Genomic DNA, 27,555 nt, shown 5'->3' with positions numbered 1-27,555 from the left:
GGTGGTGTTATTTTAACACAAACCTATCATATTATTCATAAATAATAGAAGGACAATATATTGATAATTAGTCCCTTTTTTGTCGAATTCGACCAACTTTTTCTCGGTTGTGAGATCCATTGTGAAACAAGCCCATCAAGCCAGAGCCCACTTGGAGATGGGCTTATTTAGTAGCAGCAGAGATAAAATATTGATAGGACTCCATTATTTATTTTAATTTCTCTAAATATTAAATTGACACTATTGAACTTAATTTTTTGATAATTCAAAAATATTTTAAAACAGGAAAAAGAAAAAAAAATATATTTGGTACCAAGGAGCTTTTTCTTATTAGTTCCACCATTGCAAATGATCAACCTCCAAGCCAGCTACAAGGACTTGCTATGAGTCCATGCGACCTTTTATCGAGTCTTTAGTCCGGTTAGTTGAGTCGAGTATTTATACACTTAAGAGAAAAATTGTTTAAAATTTTAAAATGGCCCTTTTTAATGGGTTTTATAAATTGACAAACTCAATTAAGTAATGAGCCTCATAATTTTTCTTCTTTTAATAAAATATGCAGATACTATAGTAATAGGTTTGTTTTTACTTAATTAAATAGATTATGTAATGTAATCTACTAATTGATTTAATCAATATTTTTTAATTCGTTAAAAAATTAATACTACGTATGTATACATATGTTTCCACTTGTATTATCGTTTAAAATAAGTAGCATAGAATTTCCTCCGTTTGTCGACTGTTGAAATAATCTAAATGACTTTTCGTGTTAGTTGTTAGTATTACTGCACAATTGATTTTTTTTTTCGAAGTTTTCAATAATATTTTGGATCCATGTCTTATGCAGTATAATTAGTTTGACTTTCAGTTGATGATCTATACAATTGTCAGCATATATATTTTTATTTTATTTTATTTTATTTTATTTTATTCTTATATGTAACCGTGATAGTGATATATGCAGAATCCATGGTGAATATAGGGAGCGACGACCACTAGATCGATTGAAAACCTACTAACTTGGAATAAATAATGCCAGTATTAATTAGTCAAGCCGCCCAACGCAAAGGTTTAACTAGAAGCATATATAAAATGGAGCATTTACTTTAATACTCCCTCCGTCCCGCTTTAGAAGTCCCGGTTGATCAATTTTGGGCGTCCTGCTTTAGGAGTCCCGGTTGAGATAAATTAATAAAAAATGCCTACAAGTATTAAAAGTGGGTCCCAACATCCACTACAACTAATAAAAAAGTGTTAAAAGTGAGTCCCAACATCCACTGCAACACTGTATTGGACAATCAATTAAAAGTGGGTCCCAACATCCACTACAATATTTGTTTATTACACACTCAAACACTTTTTTCTTAAAACATGTGTCCGACTCAACCGAGACTCCTAAAGCGGGACTGAGGGAGTAATAAATTATGCTTACATTACATATTTTTGGGAAATACTCCCTCCGTCCTAGATAATTCGGGTCACTTTGACCGGGCACGAGTTTTAAGAATTGTAATGAAAAGTGAGTTGAAAAAGTTAGTGGAATGTGGGTCCTACCTTTATATATTAGTTTTATAATAAAATGTGAGTAGGAATGAGTTAGTAGAATATGAAGTCCACTACCAAAAATGGTAAAAGTGAAATGGGACAAATTATGTGGGACAGCCCGAAATGGAAAACTGGGACGAATTATCTGGGACGGAGGGAGTAAGACATACTAATACTATCACAAAAATATTTATTTTTCGTAAATTATTCTTGCATTACAAATTTTTACACATTTGAGATTTCTATGAGTTTAACCATCTAAACGCTTTTGAATCAATCAAACACGTGCACACAAAAGTCGCTTAACAATGGGAATCAAACGCAAATGGTGTTTCCTATGAAGAGTGGAGCCGAGGCCCTCTGTCATATCCAATTCTTCCGCTTTCTTCCCATTTGGCATTTCCCAATCAAAATGATAGAGAAGCATAGGAAGAGGAAGTTCCATATTTGCCTGCCCCAACAGCATCCCGGGACACATCCTCCTTCCCGCACCAAAGGGTATGTATTCGAGATTGCTCCCGTTGAAATCAATGGAGCTTTCTTCGAATCTCTCGGGTATAAACTCCTCTGGATCATTCCAATACTCGGGGTCTCTTGCCAGTGCCCATGCATTCACTATCACTTTGGTTTTTGTTGGGATTTCGTACCCATTGATTTCACATCTTTGGGTGTTCAATCTAGGGACTAAAAGTGGGACTGGTGGGTGCAATCTCAGAGTCTCTTTGATAATTAGTTTGAGGTATTTTAGCTCACTCAACTTGTCTTCATCTATATATGATCCCTCTTTATCAAAAATGTTTCTGACTTCTAGTTGGGCTTTGTTGAGTTTGCTAGGGTTTCTTATCAGCTCCGATATTGCCCAATCTATGGTAGATGCTGACGTATCCGTTCCTCCAAGTAATATATCCTGAAATAAAAAAAAATTAATTATAAATGAATGCATATAAGAGATTATTTGAAAAGAGCAAGAGAAAAGACGTGGAAAAAGATTATTCACATAATATACTAAGAAAATAAAACAAATACTAACAACTGCTCCCTCCGTACCTGAAAATTTGTTACCTACTTCCATTTTCGTCCGCCCCTAAAAATTTGTCACCTTTAATTTTACCATTTTTGGTAGTGGATCTCGCATTCCACTAACTCATTCTTATTCGCATTTTATTATATAACTAATATATATAAGTCGGACACACATGTCATTTACTTTTTCAACTCACTTTCTATTACATTTCTTAAAACCTGGTCAAATGATGACAAATTATAAGGGACTGGATGGAATATGAAAAATTAATTAATCTTTAACAACTATGAAAACTAAATTGAAATCCTAACAACTTAATAGTAAGAAGATTATTGTATAGGAGTAGATGCTAGATCCCTATCAAGGATGGTGTCAAATTATAAAGTCAATTCATTTTAAATTTTTGCATCATTAACTAAAAATTTAAAAATATGGGGAGAATATACCAGTAACACTGCCTTGACATTGTCTGTAGTCAAAGTCCCATCTTTTTCATATTTGAGGAGAATATCCAAGAATCCTTCCAACTCAGCATCATCCGCAGCCGCTCTCTGCTGGTCGATCATGCCATCGAGCACCGCATCCAATTCGCGGCGCAGCCGTCGGATCTTGAACCGCGCTCCGTCGGCAGCGATTTGACGGACGGATAGAGATCCGCCATCATGAATCCCGTCGCTAACTTCACCGATTCCATGAAAATAGAAACCATCACCTTCCGCTCTTCGCTCTTCGCCTTGACGGCCGCCCTCACGATGACGTCGTACGACGTCATGTGAAGCCTCTCCGAGAGATCAATCGCTGATCCCTCGCGAGAGGCGATCCAAGTGCACATTTTGGTGACCTCCTCCTCCCTTATCCTGCGGAAGGACCGCACGCGCCGGGCGCTGAGGAGCTCGACGGTGCAGATCTTCCGCAGGTGGCGCCAGTAGGCGCCGTAGGGGGAGAAGGCGACGCCGGAGGAGCTGTAGGCCAGCTCCTCCGTGGCAAGCATCACGGGGCGGTTCGTGAAGTTGGCATCGTGAGTTTTCATCACTTCCTTTGCGAATTCGGCGGACGAGACGATGAGGAAGTGGAGCTCGCCGAGCTGGAGGTGCATTAAGGGGCCGTGTTTGGCGGCGAGGGAACGGAAGAGGCTGTGGGGCCCGGAGGAGTCGCGGAGCATGAGGTGGAGGTTTCCGATGAGAGGGAAGGGTGTGGGGCCGGGGAAGTGTGAGTAAATCTTTGCTGATTTTGAGATTGTTTGAGATTTGAGGAACATGTAGAGGAAGAGGAGAAAGGGAATTAGAGCTATGAGTGTTGATGAGATAACAAACTCCATATTTTACAATTTCTCTTGTCTCCTGATGTGAAGCTATTGCACATGTTATTCATATATTTATAGAGACTACTTAAGTTGCAAGTTGTCTAACTTAATCGTTGTCTAATCATATGGGTTCACTATAATATGTGCAACTGTCCCCACCACGTTAGTTGCATTTTCACTTTCCATCTAATTTTTTAAATATTCCTAGAAATTAAGTTAATTTTCTTTATTACTCCCTCCGTCCATGAAATATTGTCAAGGTTTGACTTGACACAGGTTTTAAGAAATGTGAAGAAAAGTGAGTTGAAAAAGTTAATGGAATGAGGGTCCTACATTTATATATTCCCTCCGTCCACAAAATATAGAGCAAAGTGTGTATGGCACGGGTTTTAATGTATAATTGGTAAAGTAAGAGAGAAGTAATGTTAGTGGAATGTGAGGTAAGAGGGAAGAAGAAAAAGTAAGAGAGAATCTTTCTATAAATTATTGTGCTCTATTTTTTTTAGACGGCCAAAAATGGTAATTGTACTCTATTTTTTTTGGACGGAGGGCAGTGGCGGACACGGAAAATAATATTAGTAGGGGCAATATTTTTAAAATTTTCTGTAAAAGTTTATTTTTGAGTAATTTAAATTATTAATAGGGGCTTTTATATAATAATTTGGATAAAATTTAGATAAATCTTTAAAATAGTTCATAGAAAACCATTAAAATATTCAATTCATTAGGGGCTTAAGCCCCTTGTAGGTTGTATGTAGTTCCGCCATTAACGGATGGAGTATTAGTTTTATAGTAGGTTGTATGTAGTTCCGCCATCGACGGATGGAGTATTAGTTTTATAATAGAATGTGACTGTAAAGGGTTGGTGAATAATAGGGTCCAGTTACCCAAAAAAATATATACTCTCTCCGTCACATAATAATAGTCACACTTATTATTGACAAGGGCTTAAAAAATGTAAAAAATAGTGGGTTAGAAAAAATAGTGGAATATGAGACTCGCTTTTCTATCATTTTGTAGAGATACAAAACGACGTGTACCAAGTTAGATATTATTTTTCCTAAATCTGAACTTATTAATAACTTATTACAAATTTATAGGATTAACCATAATTTGACCGAGTATTACATATTTTTCGCAATTTACCTATTAACAAATTTCCACAATTAATAATATAGCAAGTGTGGTAGTATCTGCCACTGCCACACCATTTTATAGTATTTTCTTGCCATGATAGCGTGTCCCTAATTATATTATACTCCAATAATTGCGTTGAATTATCGTTAATGTTCAAACCTGTGTCACTTAAATTGATATAAAAAAAAGTGACATAGTCAACAAAATAGAGGAAAAAAAAAACTAACAAGATGGAACCATTTCACATATTATAATATTGAAACGATTGAATCAACTATGGTCAATTATGTACTAAATTAAGAAGTTTTAACTTTTTATATTGACATTTTTAATACATTGCATTGATGTGTTAGCTGCAGAATTAACAACTTAAAAATTTAGCAATATAACGTACTCTTAATTTAATATTTCCTATATGAGCGAGTGTCCCACCACATTAGTTTATTTTGTGACCGTGTTGGTTGTTAATTTTCTTGACAATTAGGTTAGTTTCATTTTTCAACTTTTTTATCCAAGAGTATCTTCGAGGGTCAATAAAGAGATAAAAGAAATAACTACTATATTTATTTCTTTTCTATAAAATTCTATAATCCAATGGAAAGGTATGTGAGAGGTAATGTACCTTCTTTCATTTTGAAAATGTATCTTTACCTCTTCTTAATAGAAAAGGTAAAAAGTTAACGTTGAACAATTAGTCGCCATTTTCACAATAATTGGCATCTAAATAGTTCCTTCATAATAGTACATCTTAGTTGACTTTTACTTGAGATCTCAATTGGAGACAGTGAAAGTGATGAACATCATTAATAGAGTATCAACACAACTGTCCACGTCTATTTTATTTTTTTCTTACATGTGACAATGACAATAATGTCTAATAGTATTAGTCAAGCACCTCCACGCAAAGGTCGCTTAACGATGGGAATCAAACGCAAAGGGTGTTTCTTATGAAGAGTGGCGCCGAAGCTCTCTGTCATAGCCAATTCTTCTGCTTTCTTCCCATTTGGCATTTTCCAATCAAAATGATAGAGAAGCATTGCAAGCGGAAGCTCAATATCGGCCTGCGCCAACAATATGCCGGCACATATTCTCCTTCCTGCACCAAAGGGTATGTATTCGAGATTGCTCCCGTTGTAACCAACAGAGCTTTCTTCGAATCTCTCAGGTATAAACTTCTCTGGATCGTTCCAATGCTCGGGGTCTCTTCCCAGTGCCCATGCATTCACTAAAACTCTAGTTTTTGCTGGGATTTCGTACCCATTGATTTCACATCTCTCGGAGTTCAGTTTGGCGACTAGTGGTACCGGTGGGTGCAATCTCAGAGTCTCTTTGATAATTAATCTGAGGTATTTTAGCTCATCGAACTTGTCTTCATCTACGTATGATCCCACCTTGTGAAAAACATTTCTGATTTCTTGTTGAGCTTTGTTGAGTTTGCTAGGGTTTCTCATTAGCTCTGACATTGCCCATTCTATGGTAGAGGCTGACGTGTCTGTTCCTCCAAGTAATATATCCTGGAACGAAGAGGATGTTGTGTTGTCAAATCATATCCTAAACCCTAAATTATACTCCCTCCGTCTGCAAAGCAAAATATTGTCCATGTTTGACTCGGTGCAAGTTTTAAGAAATATGAAAAAAATTAAGTGAAAAAAGTCAGTTGAACGTAGGCCCCACATTTATATATTAGTTTTATAATAGAATATGAGTGTATTGAGTTAGTAGAAAGTGAGGTCCATTTACCAAAAATTTATATAAAAAAAAAAAAGCAAAATGGACAACGTTTTACAAACCGACCGAATTGGGAAAACTGAACAATATTTCACGGACGGATGGAGTACTCCGTTTACTAACTAAGGATTTAAATTAGATCATTATGAAGTCTAGTTCTTAAAAACGAAAAAAATAAACATATCTATGCTAAGCCACCAAGAGAAAGTATAAGATGTGACGATGAAGCCAGCTCAGTTAATAAGAACGTGAAATCATTATTGATCCTTTTTAAAAAAAATAAAAAAATAAAAGCACATACCTGTAGCACTGCTTTGACATGGTCTGTAGTTAAAGTCCCATCTCTTTCAAATCTGAGGAGAATATCTAAGAAACCTTCAACCTTAGCCTCATTGCCGCGATGCGCGGCCGCTCTCTGCTGCTGGATCATGCCATCGAGCATCTCATCTAATTTTCGATGAATCCTTCGGATCTTAAACCGGGCTCCGGTGACCAGCGGCAGTAATTTGATGGAAGGATAGAGATCGGCCAGCATGAATCCCGAAGCCAGCTTTGTGGTTTCCATGGATAGAGAAATCATCGTTTCACGATCTTCGGCATCGGCCTTGGCGGCGGCCACCCTCACGATAACGTCGTAGGCCGACAAGTAGAGCCTCTCCGAGAGATCAATCGATGATCCCTCGCGAGAGGCGATCCAATTGCACATGTTGGTGACCTCCTCTTCCCGTATGCTGCGGAAGGACCGCACGCGCCGGGCGGTGAGGAGCTCGACGGTGCAGATCTTCCGCAGGTGGCGCCAGTGGTCGCCGTAGGGGGAGAAGATGAGGTCGGTGGAGTTGTAGGCCAGCTCCTCCGTCGCAAGCATCGGAGGCCGGTTGGAGAAGTTGGCGTCGTGGGTTTTCATCACTTCCTTTGCGAATTCGATGGAGGAGACGATGAGGAAGTGGAGCTCGCCGAGCTGGAGATGCATTAAGGGGCCGTGTTTGGCGGCGAGGGAACGGAAGAGGCGGTGGGGGCCGGAGGAGGCGCGGAGCATGAGGTGGAGGTTTCCGATCAAAGGGAGGGGTTTGGGGCCGGGGAAGTGTGAGTAAATCTTTGCTGATTTTGAGATTGTTTGAGATTTGAGAAACATGTAGAGAAAAAGAAGAAAGGGGAGTAGAATTATGAGTATTGATTGGATGTTGAGCTCCATATTTTACAATTTCTCTACTCTCTTGATGTGAAGTTATTGCACATGTTATTCATATATATAGTAGAGAGACTACTTAAGTTGTCAACTTAATCGTTGTCTGTACACATGGTTTCACTATAATATAATGTAACGGTCCCCACCACGTTGGTTGCATTTTCATATTCCATCTAATTTTGGATCTAAGTTTATTTGAGATATCATTTAGAGATAGTGACAGTGACAGAGGGATGAGATCAAATGAAAACTCTAAATATTGTACGAACTCAAAACTATGATCTGGACAATTGAAAAATGTTAACAGATCACAAAAAAACATCAACAGGAAAATGTCAACAGAATTTCAACGGTAGCCAATGGTTGATGTTGTGTTGATACTGTGTTGACATTAAAATCTTAAAATTTTTCATTGTGTATTGAAACTGTGTTGAAGCTGTATTGAGAAGTTTTGAGTTTGTAAAATATATAAGTTTGCATTTTATCACTACCCGATAGTGATATAGCTTTATTCTTTAATATGAAAGATCCTATATAGACCTGCTCAAGATTTATCGAACCGGTAGTTAAAACCGTAACCGTCGGTTACAGTTCTGAACCGAAATCGTGAGAATTTATCCGAACCGAAACCATAACCGCGAAACACCCTCGCAGTTCGGTTCCGATTCAACAATTTCCAAAACCGGAACCGGTGGTTCCTAAATCGTGGGCACCTCTAATCCTATATGTACATATAAGTGTTTTAGGCCCAGTAATAGTTTCTATTATAATTAGAGTTTGTTTCACTAAGATTAGTGTTACGAGGCAGCAATCACCGCAAGCCCATAATGCAGGCCCAACATCCATCAACATAAGATACGGAACAGGTAGATGCACTTGAGAATCCAATCGGTGGCCCGATATTGCAAGCCCATCGTAGATGGGCCCATGCTAGTACAAAGCCCACATATTTGAACATTTTCGATTGAATAATATGGAGAGCATTTCGATTGAAAATCAATTAATATCATCAATCATTTTGATTTTTTTTAGTTTAGGGCATCCACAATGGGACGCCTTAAGCGACGCCCTATGCACCGCCACGTCAGCATTTTATCCTTCTCCTATTCCACCTGCAGTGGGCGGACTATAGCCCGTCCTAAGCGACACCCTAAGCATTTCACTATTTTGTATTTATATTTTTATTATGTTTGCAAATGTAAATAAAAATATTAAACAAATAAAAACAACACAATTAAAGGGAAATTTTAATTTTACTTAAATAAAAAAAAGTTACAAAATAAGAAATAAAAAAAAACTGAAAATACAAAAAAAGGAGGCTAGTCTAAAGAAGTCCCAACTTGCGGCTGAGGCCATCGATCATCCGCTGGATGCCCTCGATTTGAGCCGGGTTGGTCGCCTGCATGAGGGCGGTGTGCGCGTCCAACAACGTCCGGTAGTCGGAGGAGGCCGCCAAATCTGCGTACGCATGGGCCGCGGTCGAAGTCGCGGACGGCGTCGAACTCGGGGTCGGCGACGGGGCTTGCTCAGGCGGCGCGACGGAGGAGGATGTGGCCTTGCCCTTGCCCTTGGCAGCCTTGAAACCAGGGGGACGCCGGGAGGACATCGGTGTGCCGGAACTCTCATCCTCGAACACCGGACTGTTGAAGTCCATCGGAGACGCGCCACTATCGCTACTTGTATAATCATTGAAGGTGCGCTTCGACGCCCTCCTCCTCGACGCCGTCGATTGGGGAATCACACCACCAACGAACTTTTGCTTGTCCCTCAAGAGCGCCCAGGAGTGGTAGTGCTTGAAATCGCCGTATAATGAAATGTACGACTGCATCGCTTTGTCCCGCATATCCGCGAGACTCTCGCCACTGGCCTGCTCCCTCTCGCACTTCTCGTACTCCGCCGCGAACAAATTTACCTACTTCTTTATTTGATCCCAGTGCTTGCGGAGCTGCTCCCTGTGGCCCTTGTACGCATTCGCCGGCTTGGCCGCGTTGTATTTCTCGGCGATGCGCTCCCAATACGCGGTCACCCTCTGGTTGTTGGCGTACACCGGATCCTCCGAAACATCAATCCAACATCTCGTCAAGACGATGGATTCGGGGTCGAAGTAGTTTGTCGGGGGCGAACTCTTCACACACCTCCGTTGTAGGCAACTTCTGGGCTCGTGCCTTTGTCCGCTTCTTCTTGGTGGCGGACCCGGAAGCGGCGGCGGCGGAGGGAGCGGCGGCGGCGGCGGGGCGGTGTGGAGACGCTCCATATCGGACAGCCCGTATGAGTCGGTGGAAAAGTCGGGATCGTACTCGGCGTTGGCGTCGAATGGCCGGTATTCGTCGGGTTCTGTACCCGGCCATCGTGCATCACCGAACATCGGACTATTCGGATAATCTTCGGAATCCATTTTGCTTGAAAATGTAGTGAATTTGATGAGAGTGAAGTGAGAAAAATGAAGTGTGAAAAATGAAGTGAATTTGATATATACAGGTTTTGAAAATTTAATAAAATTAAAAAAAAAAACTAAACTGCGTCGCATCGTCCGTGACCCATCGTCCGCCTCGTCCACAGTGGCGGACGATGCGACGGACGATGGATATCCTCCGCGCATCATCCGCGGATGATGTAACGGGCGCGGACGATGGGTTACCCATCTTCCGCCCCATTGCGGATGCGCTTGTTATCCCATGAACTTGAATTTATGGCAGTAAGAAAATATTACGTGGACAATACACCCAATGTCGTTCGTATCACAACAAAATGACGCCATTTTATTTCAAACTTGTGGTATATGAAATGACATTTGCTTTAAGTGATAAAAAAGTGTATGAAGAACCATTCTAAACTAACAAATTCTATCACTCAAATAAATCCTCCCTAAATTAATTAATCACCTCTGCAAAGGTCGCTTAACAATAGGGATTAAACACAAATGGTGTTTCTTACGAACAGTGACGCCAAAGCCCTCTGTCATATCCAATTCTTCATATTTCATCCCGTTCGGCATTTCCCAATCAAAATGATAGAGAAGCATAGCCAGTGGAAGCTCCACGTTGGCGAGCCCGAACAACAAGCCGGGACAGATTCTCCTTCCCGCCCCAAATGGTATATACTCAAGATTGCTCCCATTGAAATCATGAGAACTTTCCTCAAATCTCTCGGGCATAAACTTCTCAGCATCGTTCCAGTACTCGGGGTCTCTTCCGAGTGCCCATCCATTCACTATAACTCTGCTTCCTGCTGGGATTTCGTAACCATTGATTTCACATCTTTGGGAGTTGACTCTAGGGATTAAAAGTGGGGCCGGTGGGTGCAATCTCAAAGTCTCTTTAATGACTAATTTAAGGTATTTTAGCTCATGGAACTTGTCTTCGTCTATATATGATCCCTCGTTGTCAAAAACCTTTCTGACTTCTTGTTGAGCTATGATGAGTTTGCTATGGTTTCTAATCAGCTCTGACATTGCCCATTCTACGGTAGTAGCTGACGTGTCGGTTCCTGCCAGAAACATATCCTGAAATGGAAAGTATGAGCTCAAATTGAAAATACAACCATATATATTATAATTGGGCCTAAGGGAAAGGTTAAGCTGTTCCATAGCGAACAACTACAAACATTCTATGGACTACAAAAATTCCCCAATTAGTGACGGATTTTTCGTCACTAACAGTGAAATTTCTTCACATAAATTAGTGGCAAATCAAAGTTTCAGCAGATCTGTCACTAATAACTTGTCAGTAAAAAATTTAGTGACGGAAATTTCCGTCACTAAAGTCACTGTGACGGAAATAATAGGCAACTATATCGCATTAGTGACGGAAGTCTGTCAATAATTATTAACTGACAGTTTTCCGTCACTAATTGTTGAGCTATTTGATTCTGTCACTATTTCCGTCATTATTTCACGCCTTTTTTTGTAACGCAGAGGCTGACGTGTCAATTCCTCCAAGTAATATATCCTGTCAATTTATATCCTAAGCCCTAAATTATACTCCATTTATGACTAAGGATTGAAATTAGATCATTACTATATGAAGTCTCTAGTTTTGAATTTATGCATCATTAACTTAAAAACAAAAAATAAGCATATCTATGCTATATAAAAATAAATAAAAAAACATACCAGTAGCACTGCTTTGACATTGTCTGCAGTTAAAGTCCCATCTCTTTCAAATTTGAGGAGAATATCTATAAAACCTTCAACCTTAGACTCATTGCCGCGATGTGAGGCCGGTCTCTGCTGCTCGATGATGCCATCGAGCATCTCATCTAATTTTCGATGTACCCTTCGGATCTTGAACCGGTCTCCGGTGATCAGCGGGAGTAATTTGATGGAAGGATAGAGATCAGCCAGCATGAATCCCGAAGACAACTTTGAGGCTTCCATGGATAGAGAAATCATCATTTCACGATCTTCGGCACTGGCCTTGGCGGCGGCCACCCTCATGATGACGTCGTACGACGTCATATAAAGCCTCTCCGAGAGATCAATGGTTGATCCCTCGCGAGACGCGATCCAATTGCACATGTTGGTGACCTCCTCTTCTCGTATGCTGCGGAAGGACCGCACGCGCCGGGCGGTGAGGAGCTCGACAGTGCAGATCTTCCGCAGGTGGCGCCAGTAGTCGCCGTAGGGGGAGAAGACGATGTCGGTGGAGTTGTAGGTGATCTCCTCCGTCGCAAGCATCACGGGGCGGTTCGCGAAATTAGTGTCGTGAGTTCTCATCACTTCCTTTGCGAATTCGACGGAGGAGACGATGAGGACGTGGAGCTCGCCGAGCTGGAGGTGCATTAAAGGGCCGTGTTTGGCGGCGAGGGAGCGGAAGAGGCTGTGGGGGCCGGAGGAGGAGTCGCGGAGCATGAGGTGGAGGTTTCCGATGAGAGGGAGGGGTTTGGGGCCGGGGATGTGTGAGTATCTCTTTGCTGATTTTGAGATTGATTGAGATTTGAGGAATATGAAGAGGAAGAGGAGAAAGGGAATTAGAGGGATGAGTGTTGAAGGGAGGTCAAACTCCATATTTTACAATTTCTCTTCTCTCCTGATGAGAGGTTATTGCCCATGTTATTCATATATATAGAGAGACTATTACTACCTCCGTCCCTGAAAGTTTAACACAGTTTACCATTTCGGTCCGTCCCTGAAAGTTTAACACACCTTACTTTTTACTATTTTTGGTAGTATATGTAAGACATTATTTATCATCATATATTCAAGAATACATAATTGAATATAAACAAAGCAAGATCTTCGAACAACATGTATTTCACGTACAACCCTAAACATAATTGGATCGAAACATACCTTGGCGATCCATAGCGGAAGCGATTGAGGAAGGAGGAGACGAACTTCCCCGGACTTTCTTTGGCGTAGTGGCGTAACTCCAATTCCAAGGATTTGTTTCTCTCTCTTTCCCTCGTTTATGTGTTCTCTTAATGTGTGTGATTTGATGGGATCACCACACTTGTATTTATAGGCAGAGAGAGGACAAACCCTAAGTATCAAACCCTAAAAGCCCTTTCCATCAAAGAGGCCCAAAATAATTAGTAAATACGTTTCTTATTGACCAAGAATATAATCTTCCGTCTATTAATATTACTAATGGATCACAATCAATTCTAATCAAATCTTAATAATATATACGCATGATTCTTTACTTGATGGCCAAGGGAATGAATATTTATTCCATAAAAAGATTATATAATCAATCTTTTCCATTCATTGGCAATCAATTGACATATATATATATATATATATATATATATATATATATATATATATATATATGAAAATATATTCTCTTTGGAGCAATATAACATGATTATTTGATTAATTGATATGTGACAATAATTAATTGATAGTCAATTAATTAGGGTAAAATGTGTCTTATACCAAATATATGTATTATACTAAAAATCCAATTCTATTTAGGATTCTATCACATGTCACATATGTGAGACATAAAACTTACAGTATACCTCATATTCCACTAACTCATTGTTACTCACATTTTATTCTTAAAAAAATACTTTAAAAGGAGGTCCCACCTCCCATCAACTTTTTCAACTCACTTTTCATTACATTTCTTACAAATTTTGCCGGATTAAAGTGTGTCAATATTCGAGGGACGGAGATAGTAAGTTGTAAGTTGTCAACTTAATCGTTGTCTATTCAAATGGGTTCAATATAGTATGTGTAACTGTCCCAATCACGTTAGTTGCATTTTCATTTTCCATCTAATTTTCTAAATATTCCTAGAAATTAAGTTAATATTCTTTATTACTCTCTCCGTCCATGAAATATTGTCAAAGTTTGACTTGGCATCGATTTTAAGAAATGTGATTTGAAAAAAGTTAATGGAATGAGGGTCCTACATTTATATATTAATTTTATAATAGAATGTGACTGTAAAGTGTTGGTGAATAATGGGGTTCATTTATCAAAAATAAAAATAAATAAAGTGTCATTGATGAACCAAAATGGCAAAACCGAATAATATTTCATGTAGGGGGGAGTAGCTTTTAGCTGATTACCCAGATAAGGTATTTAGCTTGAAAGCACCAAGATAAAAAAAAATATATATATATATATATATATATATATAATTAAAATTTTATGATTTAATATTTATACTGATTACCCAGATAAGGTATTTAGCTTGAAAGCACCAAGAATTAAAAAAGGTTAAAATTTTATGATTTAATATTTATATAAGTTACTTTAGTTGATTCACTCGTTTCAATATTATAATATGTGAAATGGTTCCATCTTGTTATTTGTTTTTCGTTTATTTTGTTGACTGTCACTCTCTTATATCGATTTAAGTAACACAGGTTTGAAAATTAACAAAACTTTATTTACATAATTAAACTTAAGTTGATTCAATCGTTTCAATATTATAATATGTGAAAACGGTCCATCTTGTTAGTTGTAATTATCTGACTATGCCACTTTTTTATATCGATTTAAGTAATACTACAGGTTTGAATATTAAAAATAATTCTACGCAATTATTAGAGTATAATATAATTAGTCGCTATCACGGATAGAAAACACATAATGATGTGGCAGATACTACCACACTTGCTATTTTATTAATTAATTGTGGGAATTTGTTAATAGGTAAATTGACGAAAAAATCTGTAATACTTGGTCAGATTATCGTTAATCCTATAAATTAGTAATAAGTTATTTATGATTTTGACATTTTTTCAATCATCCCATAAATTCAGATTTAGGAAAACTCATAAGAGCATCATTAACGTGGGGTCCGGGCCGGAGTTCCGGCCCATCCCCCATCCCGCGGTGTTGGAGTAGTGAGTTTTCTGGCCTGGGCCGGTCCCAGGGCCCGGCCCGGCTCAGCGTTAGCAGTGGGGTCTGGCCCGGGGTTAAATGGTGTTCGGGCCGGGACGGGCCACAATTTAAATATATATATATATATATATATATATATATTTTAATAAATTCAAAATTTAATCAATAAAATGCATGAATGAAGAACAACTTTTCCGTGTTTTAAAATGTTCGGCATTTTTTATTTTACGAGTGAAATATGTTGAAGTGGTGAATAGTGCAATTTAATAGTTGTGGCTCGGGTTGGGGCCTGCAGGGTTGGAGGAGTTTTGGGCTGGGACTCAAATTTAGGAAAATGATGACGTGGAGGGGACTTGGGGCCTGAACTTGGGATGGAGTTAATGATGCTCTAAGTATCTAACTTGGTATTGAGGTTGATCGATATAATAACTGATCCAATTGTTAATATTGAGGTTGGACTTCGATAAAATGTTTTACAACTTGTGTCTTGAAATATAGGAAAAGGGTCTTACAAAATATACGCCCAATCCTAATTTCAAAAGCCCAATGGGAGAATCACATAATATAGTACAAACCTATAATTTATGTCATAATAATTTTCCTTTTCCTGGGCCATTGTTCCGTGGGCCCCCACTTCGATACGTGGACTCCCAGACATTTTTATTAGACATAGATCATATTTTTGTCCTTTTACGCCACCACTATGAGTTGTCTAATGTATTTTAATTTAATAAATTACCAACATTAGAGATTAAATAGGAATATCCATTCTTAGAGACAAGAGATAGTTAATCAAAATAGGGTCTCTTCCCGTGCCCATGCATTCACCATCTCTTAAGGAATGATGAATTTCTTTAACTCGGATAATTCACGTCAAACGTCGCGGGAGCTATTGCCCGACGATCACTCCGGCGTCAAATTTAGGGATAAAAGGTAATCGCGGGAGCTTTGCCGGTCGATCAAACCAAGATTTAGGATTGAGAAAGAAAGTAAAATACGATAAAAAGGAAAATAAGATAATTCGATCTTTCTTGAATGAAATAGAAGAATACAATATCTCATATTTATAAGACTACCTAACTTAGAGAACAAGAAAATAAAAATCCTAATAATATATGGAAAATATATGCTAAATCAATATTAAACTAAATAATAGAGATATGAGATATGAGATATTCGTAGAGATATTCTCGTATCACCATCCCTCTGGTTCCTGCTGGGATTTCGTAACCATTGATTTCACATCTTTGGGAGTTCAATTTGGGAATAAAAGTGGGGCAGGTGGGTGCAATCTCAGAGTCTCTTTGATAATTAATTTGAGGTATTTTAAGTCATGGAACTTTTCTTCGTCTATATATGATCCCTCGTTGTCAAAAACCTTTCTGACCTCTTGTTGAGCTTTGATGAGTATGCCATGGTTTCTTATCAACTCTGACATAGTCCATTCTATAGTAATAGTTGACGTGTCAGTTCCTGAAAAAAACATATCCTGAATTGGTAATGATTCTTGTTAAATTTCTGCATCATTGCCCAAATCAATAAAATTCTTTAACAAAAAATGACCAAAACTAGTAAACAACTTGATTAAATGCATGCACAAGCATTAAATGTTATTTAATTCTTCCGTCCACAATTAAGTGTCTCAAATTTCTTTTTTTATCCGTTTGATAAAAAGAGCACATACCAGCATGTCAAAGTCCCATATTTTTCATATTTGAGGAGAATATCGCTTCACCTCCGTCATCCGCGGCCGCTCTCTGCTGCTAGATCATGCCATCGAGCTCCTCATCCAATTTGCAGTGTAACCGTCGGATCTTGGACCATGCTCCGGTGATCAACGGCAGCAATTTAACGGAAGCATAGAGGTCCGCCATCATGAACCCCGAAGCCAACGTTATGGATTCCATAAAAATCGAAATCATCATTTCACCGCCGCTGATACGGATCAAAGAGGAGAACTCAGCCCAAAAGACTAGCATGTTAAGTGAGAGAGCCCAGTTAGTCTATTACCCACACCAGTTGTTCTCACAGCCGATGTGGGAATGGAGTCCGTAACAGCCGCCCTCACAATAACATCGAACGACTGCATGTAGAGCCTCTCTGAGAGATCAATTGTTGATCCTTCGCGAGAAGCGATCCAATTGCACATGTTTGTGGCTTCTTCTTCCCTTATGCTGCGGAAGGACCGCACGCGCCGAGCGCTGAAAAGCTCGACGGTGCAGATCTTCCGCAGGTGGCGCCAGTAGTCGCCGTGGGGAGAGGTGGTGATGCCGGTGGAGGAAAATTTTTGTATATGGTTATTCATCTATTTATAGAGGAATATTTTGTCAACATGCATGTTAATTGTTTTGTCAATGATTTATTCGGTAAATTAACCTCCACACCAAAGAGTTGGAGAACTCATACTAAAAGACTGGTCTGTTAGAAGAAAAAACTTATTTAGTCTATAAATCGTACATCGGTTGCTCTTACGGCCAGGATGAGACATCGAGTCCGTAATATGATTCACATGATGGTTCTACCATATGTAAATAGGAGTAATTCTTATCAATAATACATTACATGTTGTACTTTGTACTCCCTCCGTGAAATGTTGTCCAGTTTTGATTCTTCGATCCGTCAGCGAAATGTGTCCACTTTGCTTTTTTTCCATTTTTCGTAAATGGACATCACTTTCCACTAACTCATTATACTCACATTTTATTTTATTATAAAACTAATATATAAATGTGGGACTTACATTGCACTAACTTTTTCGATTGACTTTTCTTTACATTTTCTTAGAATACACGCCGAGTCAAATTTGGACAATATTTTGCCAACGGAGGAAGTATATATTCATTGTTAGTACGATATTATATGTATCAATTTAGGTTTCTTAAGAAAAGAAAACATAAATAGTAATTTTCATTGTTACTTCTAGCTTTTAGCCCGATGGAAAAACTCAGAACCCAATCATTTGGATAAGCATTTGAAAATTCTAATAGGCAAACGCAAATTGACGGAAAAATTAAAGAGTTATATCAAATCATGGTTAGTCCCGCGAGTTTAAAAATCAGTATATTTTTTGCAATTATCCCATGAGCTCGGACAATACACCTAGTCACTCATATTTATCACTACAAAATGACGCCATTTTATTTCAATGATAAATAATAGACTGGCATTACATAGTGAGAAGTGTATGAAGAACCATTCCAAATTAAAAAACTCTATCACTCAAAATAAATCCACCCTAAATTAATAAATCACCTTTGTGTAAAGGTCGCTTAACAATAGGGATCAAATGCAAAGGGTGTTTCCTATGAACAGTGGCGCCAAAGCCCTCTGTCATATCCAATTCTTCACATTTCATCCCGTTCGGCATTTCCCAATCAAAATGATAGAGAAGCATAGCCAGTGGAAGCTCCACGTTGGCGAGCCCGAACAACATGCCGGGACAAATTCTCCTTCCCGCGCCAAAGGGTATGTACTCAAGATTGCTCCCATTGAAATCATGGGAACTTTCCTCAAATCTCTCGGGCATAAACTTCTCAGGATCGTTCCAATACTCGGGATCTCTTCCCAGTGCCCATCCATTCACTATAACTCTTGTTCCTGCTGGGATTTCGTAACCATTGATTTCACATCTTTGGGAGTTCACTTTTGGGATTAAAAGTGGGGCCGGTGGGTGCAATCTCAGAGTCTCTTTGATGATTAATTTGAGGTATTTTAGCTCATGGAACTTGTCTTCATCTATATATGATCCCTCGTTGTCAAAAATCTCTCTGACTTCTTGTTGAGCTTTGACGAGTTTGCTAGGGTTTCTAATCAGCTCCGACAATGCCCATTCTACGGTAGTGGCTGACGTGTCAGTTCCCGCGATAAACATATCCTGAAATGGAAAGTATGAGCTCAAATTTAAAAAAACAACCATATCTATTATAATTGGGCATAATGGAAAGGATAAGCTGTTCCATAAAATCCGTGCATTAGATGACTTTTAGACTTTTAGTTATGTAAATGTTTTTTTTTAGAGTTTTAATGATATTAATAGTCTTTACATGTGACATTAAAGATTAAAAAAAATAGTCATCAATCTTAACTACAAAATGATTAATTGCCTATTTTAGCCTTATATATAAAATAAATCTTATAAATCTATCATAATTTAGGCGATCGATCGCCTTAATCTAATGGCTCTAATTTGGCCTCGGTTTCATATTTGGATTAAAAAAGAAACAACACATACCAATAGCACTGCTTTGACATTGTCTATAGTTAAAGTCCCATCTTTCTCAAATCTGAGGAGAATATCCAAGAAACCTTCAAACTTGGCCTCATCATCATCCCCGTCATCCGCGGCCGCTCTGTGCTGCTGGATCATGCCATCGAGCACCTCGTCCAACTTGCGACGCATCCCCCGGATCTTGGACCGGGCTCCGGTGATCAAGGGAAGCAATTTGACGGAAGGATAGAGATCCGCCAACATGAACCCCGAAGTCAACTTTACAATTTGCATCAGTATCGAAACCGTCATCTCCCGCTGCTCGGTTTTCGCCTTGTTCACGGCCGCCCTCACGATGACGTCGTACGACGTCATGTAGAGCCTCTCCGAGAGATCAATCGCTGATCCCTCGCGAGAGGCGATCCAACTGCGCATGTCTGTGGCTTCCTCTTCTCGAATGCGGCGGAAGGAGCGCACGCGCCGGGCGGTGAGGAGCTCGGCGGTGCAGATCTTGCGGAGGAGGCGCCAGTGGTCGCCGTGGGGGGAGAAGGTGATGCCGGAGGAGTCGTAGGCGAGCTCCTCCGTGGCCAGCATGAGGGGGCGGTTGGCGAAGATGGTGTCGTGAGTTTTCATCACTTGCTTTGCGAGATCGGCGGAGGAGGCGATGAGGAAGTGGAGCTCGCCGAGCTGGAGGTGCGTTAGGGGGCCGTGTTTGGCGGAGAGGGAACGGAAGAAGCGGTGGGGGCCGGAGGAGGCGCGGAGCATGAGGTGGAGGTTGCCGATGAGAGGGAGGGGTTTGGGGCCGGGGATGTGTGAGTAACTCTTTGCTGATTTTGAGATTGTGAGAGATTTGAGGAACATCAAGAGAAAGAGGAGAAAGGGAAGAAGAGGGATGAGTGTTGAAAGGATGCTAAACTCCATGGTTTACAAGTTCTCTACTTTCCTATGTGAAGTTGTTACTCTCCTTATATGAGCTTTTAGTTAACTTGTTAATTCATGTAACTATCATGAATAGGCTATTTAGGGATAACACGGGTTTTAATGCGTAATTGGTATACGAAGAAAGAATGATAAAAAAGTACTCCCTCCGTTTCACTATAGTTGAGGCGAAATTTTTCGGCGCGGAGTTTTAGAAAGTAATGTTGGGTGTGTTAAATATATAGATAAAAAAAGTAAGAGAGAGAAAAAGGTAGAGAGAATAAAGTAAGAGAAAGTAAAGTAAGAAAGAGGAAAAAGTTACCATATAAGGAAATGACTCAACTATGAAGAAACTTATCGAAATGGTAAAATGACTCATCTATAGTGAAACGGAGGGAGTGCTAGTTGAACTTATATAGTGGAAGGTGAGATTCATAAATTATAAAGTAAAAGAGAAGGAGAAAATGTTATTGTAGATTGATATGGAATATTTTTATGGGACGGACGAAAAAGAATATTCTGCCTATTTCTATAGCTTCAAATTTATCAAAAAATATTAGTACTCCCTTCGTCTCACTACAAGTGAGGCATTCTTATGTAGACGTTGTTTTATAAAAATGATAATAAATTGTTAAAATAATAATACATGCACAACTTTCTTCTATATTTTTTTCTCTCTTATTTTACTTTCACTCCACTATAACTATATTTATTATCATTTTTGCAAAATAACGTTAAAAAAGAAAAGCATTAATTGTAATGGGACAAAGGGAGTATTAGTTTTCAAACTTTGTTTGTCATATTGACAGGACACGTACTATGTGATAAAGTCTATATTCTAAAAAAATTAGTAACATTAATACGAGTAATTTTTCTTGCATTGATCATACATTTCCTATTGTATGATTTCTTTAATCTTAAATTCAAATATTTATGTATTACTTCCTCCGTCCCTGATTAAGAGTCACACTTGTATTTCTGCACTCGTTTTGTAAAAATAATGATAAATAGTTAAAGTGGAAAAATGGTAAAGCTCTATCTTATTCTCTCTCTTACTTACATTATTCTCTCTCTTATTTTACCATTTTTCTACTTTAACTATTTATCATTATTTTTACAAAATGAGTGCAGAAATACAAGTGTGACTCTTAATCAGGGACGGGGGGAGTATCAATCTAGATTCCTTAAAATTTAGGATTATGATTTAAAATTTTAAACCTCGAAATATTCTATTACAATTAGCCGCCAATCCAGACTAACGTGAAATACGTCGGCCGTCACCATGGACTTATATAAAAAATTTTAGTTGTATAGCATGTGAAAATGTCCAATCTTGTTAGTTGTTTTTCCCTTATTTTGTTGACCGTGTTTGTATTTGTGAAAGGATCATGGTTTTAATAATTTCAATGGAATACTATAAAGTAAACAAAAAATTCAACGCAATTATGAAGTGTCGTCTATATAATATAATTACACGCTATCACTGAAATAAAATAAATTTAAAATGGAAAGATTCGGTCAAACTGTAGTATCCCATAATTTAGGTGTCCTTACATCATATTTAGATTACTAATGCAAAAACTGTTTTATTTTGTTGTTAGTTGTCTCCATCCACCAAAATTTGTCCAACTTTGATTCAGCACCGATTTTAAAAAAATTAATGAAAAGTTAGTTGAAAAAGTATGTGAGTCCTACTTTTATATATTAATTTTATAATAAAATGTGAGTAGGAATTAGTTAGTGGAATATGGGGTCTATTACCGAAAATGGTATAAGTGAAATGCGATAAATTTTGAGGGACGGATGGAAATGAAAAAATGGGATAAATTTTGGTAAAGGGAGGTAGTAATATTTTTGGATCTCAGTTTACATAAGATCTCATTAAAAGAGAGTGATAGTGATACAACTTTATCATTTTTATAAAAAATCCTAAAGTGTACATATAAGTGTTTTAGATCCAGTAATATATTCTATTCTATTAATTAAATTTGTTTTCGTAGGATTAGTGTTATGGAGGCAGTATCCACCATGAGCCCACTAGTTTAGGCCCAATATCCATCAGCATTAGGTATGGAGTAGGCAGATCACAGATGCACATGAGAATAGCCCACATATTTGATCATCCCATACTAGTAAATAGCCCACATATTTGAACATGTTCTATTGGTTAATATTGTGAGCATTTTCCTCTTTCCTAGGAATTCCATTATAATCCCTCGGTCCACGAAATATTATCTACATTTCACTCAGTGCGGGTTTTAAATAATTGTCTGACTTTGTTAAAAAAAGTGATTGAAAAAAATTAGTGAAATATAAGTCTCACATTTATATATTAGTTTTATATCAGAATGTGAGTATGTGAGTGTAATGAATTAGTGAAAAGTAAGATTCATTTATAAAAACGAAGAAAAAAAATGGATAATATTTTGTGGACCGAAATGGCAAAAGTAGAGAACATATCTCAGACAAAGGGAGTACTTAATTAGTTAGTTATTGATAGTATTGCATGTTTTCCTTTTCTAGTAGTGGATAAGATAGCACGTTTCCATTTCTAAGTAGTGGTTAGTAGCTTATAAATCTTGTAATCCCTGTTGGGGCAATCATCGAACACCAAATCTCCTTAATTATTACTCCTTCCGTCCGTGAATAGGAGTCCCGATTCACTTTTACCATAAATGGTAATAGGGTCTCACCTTGTACTAACTCATTCCACTCACATTTCATTTAAAACTAATATATACAAGTGCGACCTCTATTCCACTAACTTTTTTCCACTCAATTTTCTTAACATTTCTTAAAACTCGTGCCACCAAGAAATGCGACTTCTAATAGCGGACAGAAGGAGTATATATGACTGAGTGTCCTTTATACCTAAGAATCCATCTCAAATTTCTTTAAGGAGTAAGATCCTACTCCAAAGGATCTATTTTGTAAAAATTAGAGATCTATATATTGCATTCGATAATCCTAACAAAACGTGCTACATGTCTCAAAAGTAGACGATCCCAAATCAATCATACAGACACACGCATATATGAAGAGTGGCGTTTATGTCAAACGATAAATTATGGTGGGCTGGTGGCATTATATATTACTATGTGTTCATATTCTACGTCTTGGAGGAAGAAAGCGATGTGATGTCTTCAGTTGCTTGCTCTTTTTCCCTTAAGCGAGGTGTCAAGCACCAGGCAAAGGTCGCTTGATAATAGGAATCAATCGCAAAGGGTGTTTCCTATTAACAGTGGCGCCATATCCCTCTGTCATGTCCAATTCCTCGGGTTTCGCCTCATTTGGCATTTTCCAATCAAAATGATAGAGGAGCATCGCAAGCGGAAGCTCCACGTTGGCCAACCCGAACAACATGCCGGGACATATTCTCCTCCCCGCGCCAAAGGGTATGTATTCAAGATTGCTCCCATTGAAATCATGCCCGCTTCCCTCAAATCTCTCGGGTATAAACTTCTCTGCATCTTCCTAGTCCCCATCCATTCACTATCACTCTGGTTCCTGCTGGGATTTCGTAACCGTTGATTTCGCATCTTTGGGAACTCATTCTTGGGACTAGAAGCGGCAATGCAGGGTGCATTCTCAGCGTCTCTTTGATGACTAATTTGAGGTATTTTAGCTCATCAAACTTTTCTTCGTCTATGTATCCCCTGTCATCAAAAACCTTTCTCACTTCTTGTTGTACCTTGCTGAGTTTGGCAGGGTTTCTTATCATCTCCGACATTGCCCATTCTGTAGTAGCGGCTGACGTGTCTGTTCCTCCTAGAAACATATCCTTAAAATGGAAAGGATTTTAAATATAAAACTACTACTGTCTTTATTATTTATGCATCATTAATGAATACTCTCTCCATCGGCCATCAGATGTCACACTTTGATTCAGTGCGGAATTTAAGAAATGTAATGGAAAGTGGATTGAAAAAGTTAGTGGAATGTGAATCTTACTTTTATATATTAATTTTATACTCCCTCCGGCCCTCATTGATTGACACCAATTTCCTTTTTCGTTTGTCCCCAATTAATTGACACCCTTATTGTTTACAATTTTTTTGTAATGGACATCATATTCCACTAACTCATTCCACTAACATTTTTATTATAAAGTTAATACTCTCTCCGTCTCATTTTAAGTTATTGACTGCTTTTCGGCACGTGTTTGGGAAAAATTATACTCCCTCCGTCCCAGATAATTCGACCCAGTATTCCATTTCGGATCGTCCCACATAATTTGTCCCACTTCACTTTACCATTTTTGATAGTGGACCCCATATTCCACTAACACATTCTACTCACATTAAATTATAAATCTAATACTTTAAAAGTAGGACTCACATCCCACCAACTTTTTCAACTCATTTTTCATTAGATTTCTTAAAACCCGTGCCGAGTCAAAGTGTCCCGAATTATCTGGGACGGGGGGAGTAATAAATAGTTAAAGTGGAGAGAAAGTAAAGTAAATAAGAGAATAATGTAGATACGACTCTCATCTATATTATTATCGCTTACTTTACTTTCTCTTCACTTTTACTATTTATTATCATCTTCGCCAAACAACGGCCAAAAGAAATCAATCACTTAAGCTGGGACGAAGAGAGTGTATAAAAGTAGGACCCACGTTCCACTAACTTTTTCAACTCACTTTCTACTACATTTCTAAAAACACGTGCCAAGTCAAACGGTGTCAATTAATAGGGGATGGATGTAGTAATAAAAAATGAGTGAGAATAAGTTAGTGGAATGTGAGTTCCATTACTAAAAGTAGTTAAAGGTAAGTGTGACAAGTATTAGCGACGGATCAAAAAGGAAACTAGTGACATTTAATGGCAGACGGATGGTATAATTGAAAAAGTAACCATATATTTAGCACTACTATAATTACTCCCTTGTTCCACAAGAATATGCACTCTTTCATTTTTAGTCCGTCCTACAAAAATTTGCTTTAATTGCTTTTTCTCTAAACCTTTTTCTCTTACTTTTTCAATTTTGCATTAAAACTCATGCTGAACTCAAAATGCATATTCTTTTAGACGGATAGACGGAGTGTAATTTAGCAAGAGAATGGAGGAGAATATACCAGTAGCAGTGCTTTGACGTTGTCTATAGTCAAAGTCCCATCTTTTTCATATTTGAGGAGGATATCCAAGAAACCTTCCAACTTGGCATCATCATCACCATCCCCGTCATCCGCAGCCGCTCTGTGGCGCTCGATAACGCCATCGAGCACCTTATCCAATTCGTGGCGTAACCATCGGATCTTGAACCGGGCTCCGGTGATCAACGGCGCCAATTTCACGGAAGGAAAGAGATCCGCCACCATGAATCCAGAACCTAACTTGAGCGATTCCAACAACAGATAAACCACTCTCTCACGCTCTCCGGTCTTCGCCTTGACAGCCGCCCTCGTCGTAATATCATACGCGGCCACGTATAGCCTCTCTGACAGATGAACCGGCGATCCACATTGAGAAGCAATCCATTCGCACATGCTCGCGTTTTCTTCCCCTCTTATGCTGCGGAAGGACAACACGCGCCGAGCGCTCAGAAGCTCGGCCGTGCAGATCTTCCGCAGCTGGCGCCAGTAGGCGCCGTGGGGGGAGAAGCCGACGCCGCAGGAATTGTAGGCGAGCTCATCGGTCGCCAGCATGCGGGGCCGGTTCGCGAAGACGGCGTCGTGAGTTCTCAACACTTGCTTTGCAGAATCGACCGATGAGACGACGAGGAAGTTGAGCTCGCCGAGCTGGAGGTGCATCAAGGGGCCGTATGCAGCGGCGAGATCTTTCAGCAGGCGGTGGGGGGTGGCGGCGCGGAGCATGAGATGGAGATTTCCGATCAAAGGGAGGGGCTTGGGGCCGGGGATGTGTGAGTAAGCGTTTGCGGATTTTGAGATTGTGAGAGATTTGAGAAACATCAAGAGGAAGAGGAGAAAGGAAACAAGATAGTATATTGATATGCTAAACTCCATACTCTGCAATTTCTCTTATCTTCTCCTCATTTTGTATCTATTTATATAAAATTTGAGTTGTTAACTTACTAAGTTTCTAATTTAACCTTTTGTGATTCACATGGGTTTGTTTATTTTTGGGTTGGGATTTTGTCAAAACTTAAACCAAATTAAGGTAAGTTGTATCGCTAACTCACCCTTAAATTATTAACTACAACTAAATAGATTTGGGTTGGGATTATTAAATCAGCACAAGATCATACAACCACGGATATCACTACAGTGTAAAAAAAATGACAACAATTAGGGTATTAATGTTAATTAACAAAAAGTTAATTATAACTAACTTTTAAAAAATTTCTCAAAACTTTAAACAATTATAACTATCTTAATTTAAATTATTTTTTCACACTACATATATCAAATTAAAGATAATTTTATAAGGATTCTAACGAGATTTTATATGCATATGTTCTGATGTCAAAATCTTTAAAAAAATTATAAGTTTTCAATTTTTCAACAAACAGCCTAATATCAATATAGATAACATAATTTGTCAACATAAGAGTAAAGGCCAAAACTGGTCCTGAACATATGTCCATTTTATGATTTTGGTTCTATACTTTATCTTTTAAATTTTTGCATCCTGAACATTTCAACTCAGATCACAATTGGTCCTACACTAACAATTCCGTCAATTTTTAAACGGTTTTAACCCGATTTTTAAACGGTTTTAACTCGAATGAGACTGTTAAAACCATCAAAATCAGTAAAAATCGGGTTAAAACTATTTAAAAATTGACGGAATTGTTAGTGTAGGACCAATTATGATCCGAGTTGAAATGTCAGGATGCAAAAATTCAAAAGATAAACTATAGGACCAAAATCGTAAAATAGGCATATGTTCATGACCAGTTTTTGCCTTTACTCATTATTATGTGTACAATGTCGTCAATATTAAATTGTGTTGACATATTCAATGCATTGTGTTGATATCTTTAATACATTGTATTGACATTACGATTCAACACCCTAAACATGGTAGTTAATCTTATATTTTTAATATAAAAATATGAAAAATGAATTTACACATGACAAAGATCATTAGATCTCTTAATTCATATGGTCTTAAATTAGTTATAGTTAGCAATTAATGAGTGAGTTAGCAATTGATGACTCCCCATTAAATCAAGCTATAAAAATCAATTCGAACTGGAAAATCATAAATTTACATGTATATAAATATTGGACCAGCTAATT

General features: G+C 38.4%; 3 protein-coding genes and 2 pseudogenes across 5 annotated transcripts; all 5 read right to left on the bottom strand.

Annotated features, from left to right (window-relative positions):
• Positions 1-1,790: 1,790 nt before the first annotated feature.
• LOC125208356 (cytochrome P450 71D10-like) lies at positions 1,791-3,911 on the bottom strand (annotated as a pseudogene). Its single transcript, XR_016132985.1, has 2 exons — positions 3,016-3,911; positions 1,791-2,452 (listed from the first exon to the last, which is right to left on the bottom strand). The product of XR_016132985.1 is annotated as a cytochrome P450 71D10-like (transcript).
• A 1,705-nt stretch (positions 3,912-5,616) lies between these two features.
• On the bottom strand, positions 5,617-7,935 carry LOC125204963 (cytochrome P450 71D10-like). The gene is made up of 2 exons (XM_048103734.1): positions 7,039-7,935; positions 5,617-6,523 (listed from the first exon to the last, which is right to left on the bottom strand). The coding sequence occupies exons 1-2, from the start codon at positions 7,927-7,929 to the stop codon at positions 5,897-5,899; spliced, it is 1,518 nt and encodes a 505-aa protein (XP_047959691.1). The 5' UTR covers positions 7,930-7,935; the 3' UTR covers positions 5,617-5,896.
• A 2,724-nt stretch (positions 7,936-10,659) lies between these two features.
• On the bottom strand, positions 10,660-12,937 carry LOC125208084 (cytochrome P450 71D10-like). Its single transcript, XM_048107638.2, has 2 exons — positions 12,035-12,937; positions 10,660-11,425 (listed from the first exon to the last, which is right to left on the bottom strand). Exons 1-2 carry the CDS (start codon positions 12,926-12,928, stop codon positions 10,802-10,804), a joined length of 1,518 nt encoding a protein of 505 aa, XP_047963595.1. The 5' UTR covers positions 12,929-12,937; the 3' UTR covers positions 10,660-10,801.
• A 5,379-nt stretch (positions 12,938-18,316) lies between these two features.
• Positions 18,317-20,369, bottom strand: LOC125208158 (salviol synthase-like). Its single transcript, XM_048107733.2, has 2 exons — positions 19,455-20,369; positions 18,317-19,097 (listed from the first exon to the last, which is right to left on the bottom strand). The coding sequence occupies exons 1-2, from the start codon at positions 20,349-20,351 to the stop codon at positions 18,459-18,461; spliced, it is 1,536 nt and encodes a 511-aa protein (XP_047963690.1). The 5' UTR covers positions 20,352-20,369; the 3' UTR covers positions 18,317-18,458.
• A 2,911-nt stretch (positions 20,370-23,280) lies between these two features.
• On the bottom strand, positions 23,281-26,316 carry LOC125207988 (cytochrome P450 71D10-like; annotated as a pseudogene). Its single transcript, XR_016132572.1, has 2 exons — positions 25,429-26,316; positions 23,281-24,129 (listed from the first exon to the last, which is right to left on the bottom strand). The product of XR_016132572.1 is annotated as a cytochrome P450 71D10-like (transcript).
• Positions 26,317-27,555: the final 1,239 nt, after the last annotated feature.

This window comes from Salvia hispanica, chromosome 6 (assembly GCF_029641045.1).
Source record: "Salvia hispanica isolate PSC_SH4W2 chromosome 6, Shi_PSC_v1, whole genome shotgun sequence".
In the NCBI taxonomy this organism is placed as follows: Eukaryota; Viridiplantae; Streptophyta; class Magnoliopsida; order Lamiales; family Lamiaceae; genus Salvia; species Salvia hispanica.
Note: the sequence above shows the minus strand (reverse complement) of the source record. Positions and strands in the feature narration are given on the sequence as shown.

Coding starts and splice junctions, on each gene's coding strand:
- LOC125204963 (XM_048103734.1), bottom strand. CDS start 7,929: ATGGAGCTCAACATCCAATCAATACTCATAATTCTACTCCCCTTTCTT. Junction 6,524..7,038: donor ATGTCAAAGCAGTGCTACAG/GTATGTGCTTTT, acceptor TCTTCGTTCCAG/GATATATTACTTGGAGGAAC.
- LOC125208084 (XM_048107638.2), bottom strand. CDS start 12,928: ATGGAGTTTGACCTCCCTTCAACACTCATCCCTCTAATTCCCTTTCTC. Junction 11,426..12,034: donor ATGTCAAAGCAGTGCTACTG/GTATGTTTTTTT, acceptor TTTCCATTTCAG/GATATGTTTCTGGCAGGAAC.
- LOC125208158 (XM_048107733.2), bottom strand. CDS start 20,351: ATGGAGTTTAGCATCCTTTCAACACTCATCCCTCTTCTTCCCTTTCTC. Junction 19,098..19,454: donor ATGTCAAAGCAGTGCTATTG/GTATGTGTTGTT, acceptor TTTCCATTTCAG/GATATGTTTATCGCGGGAAC.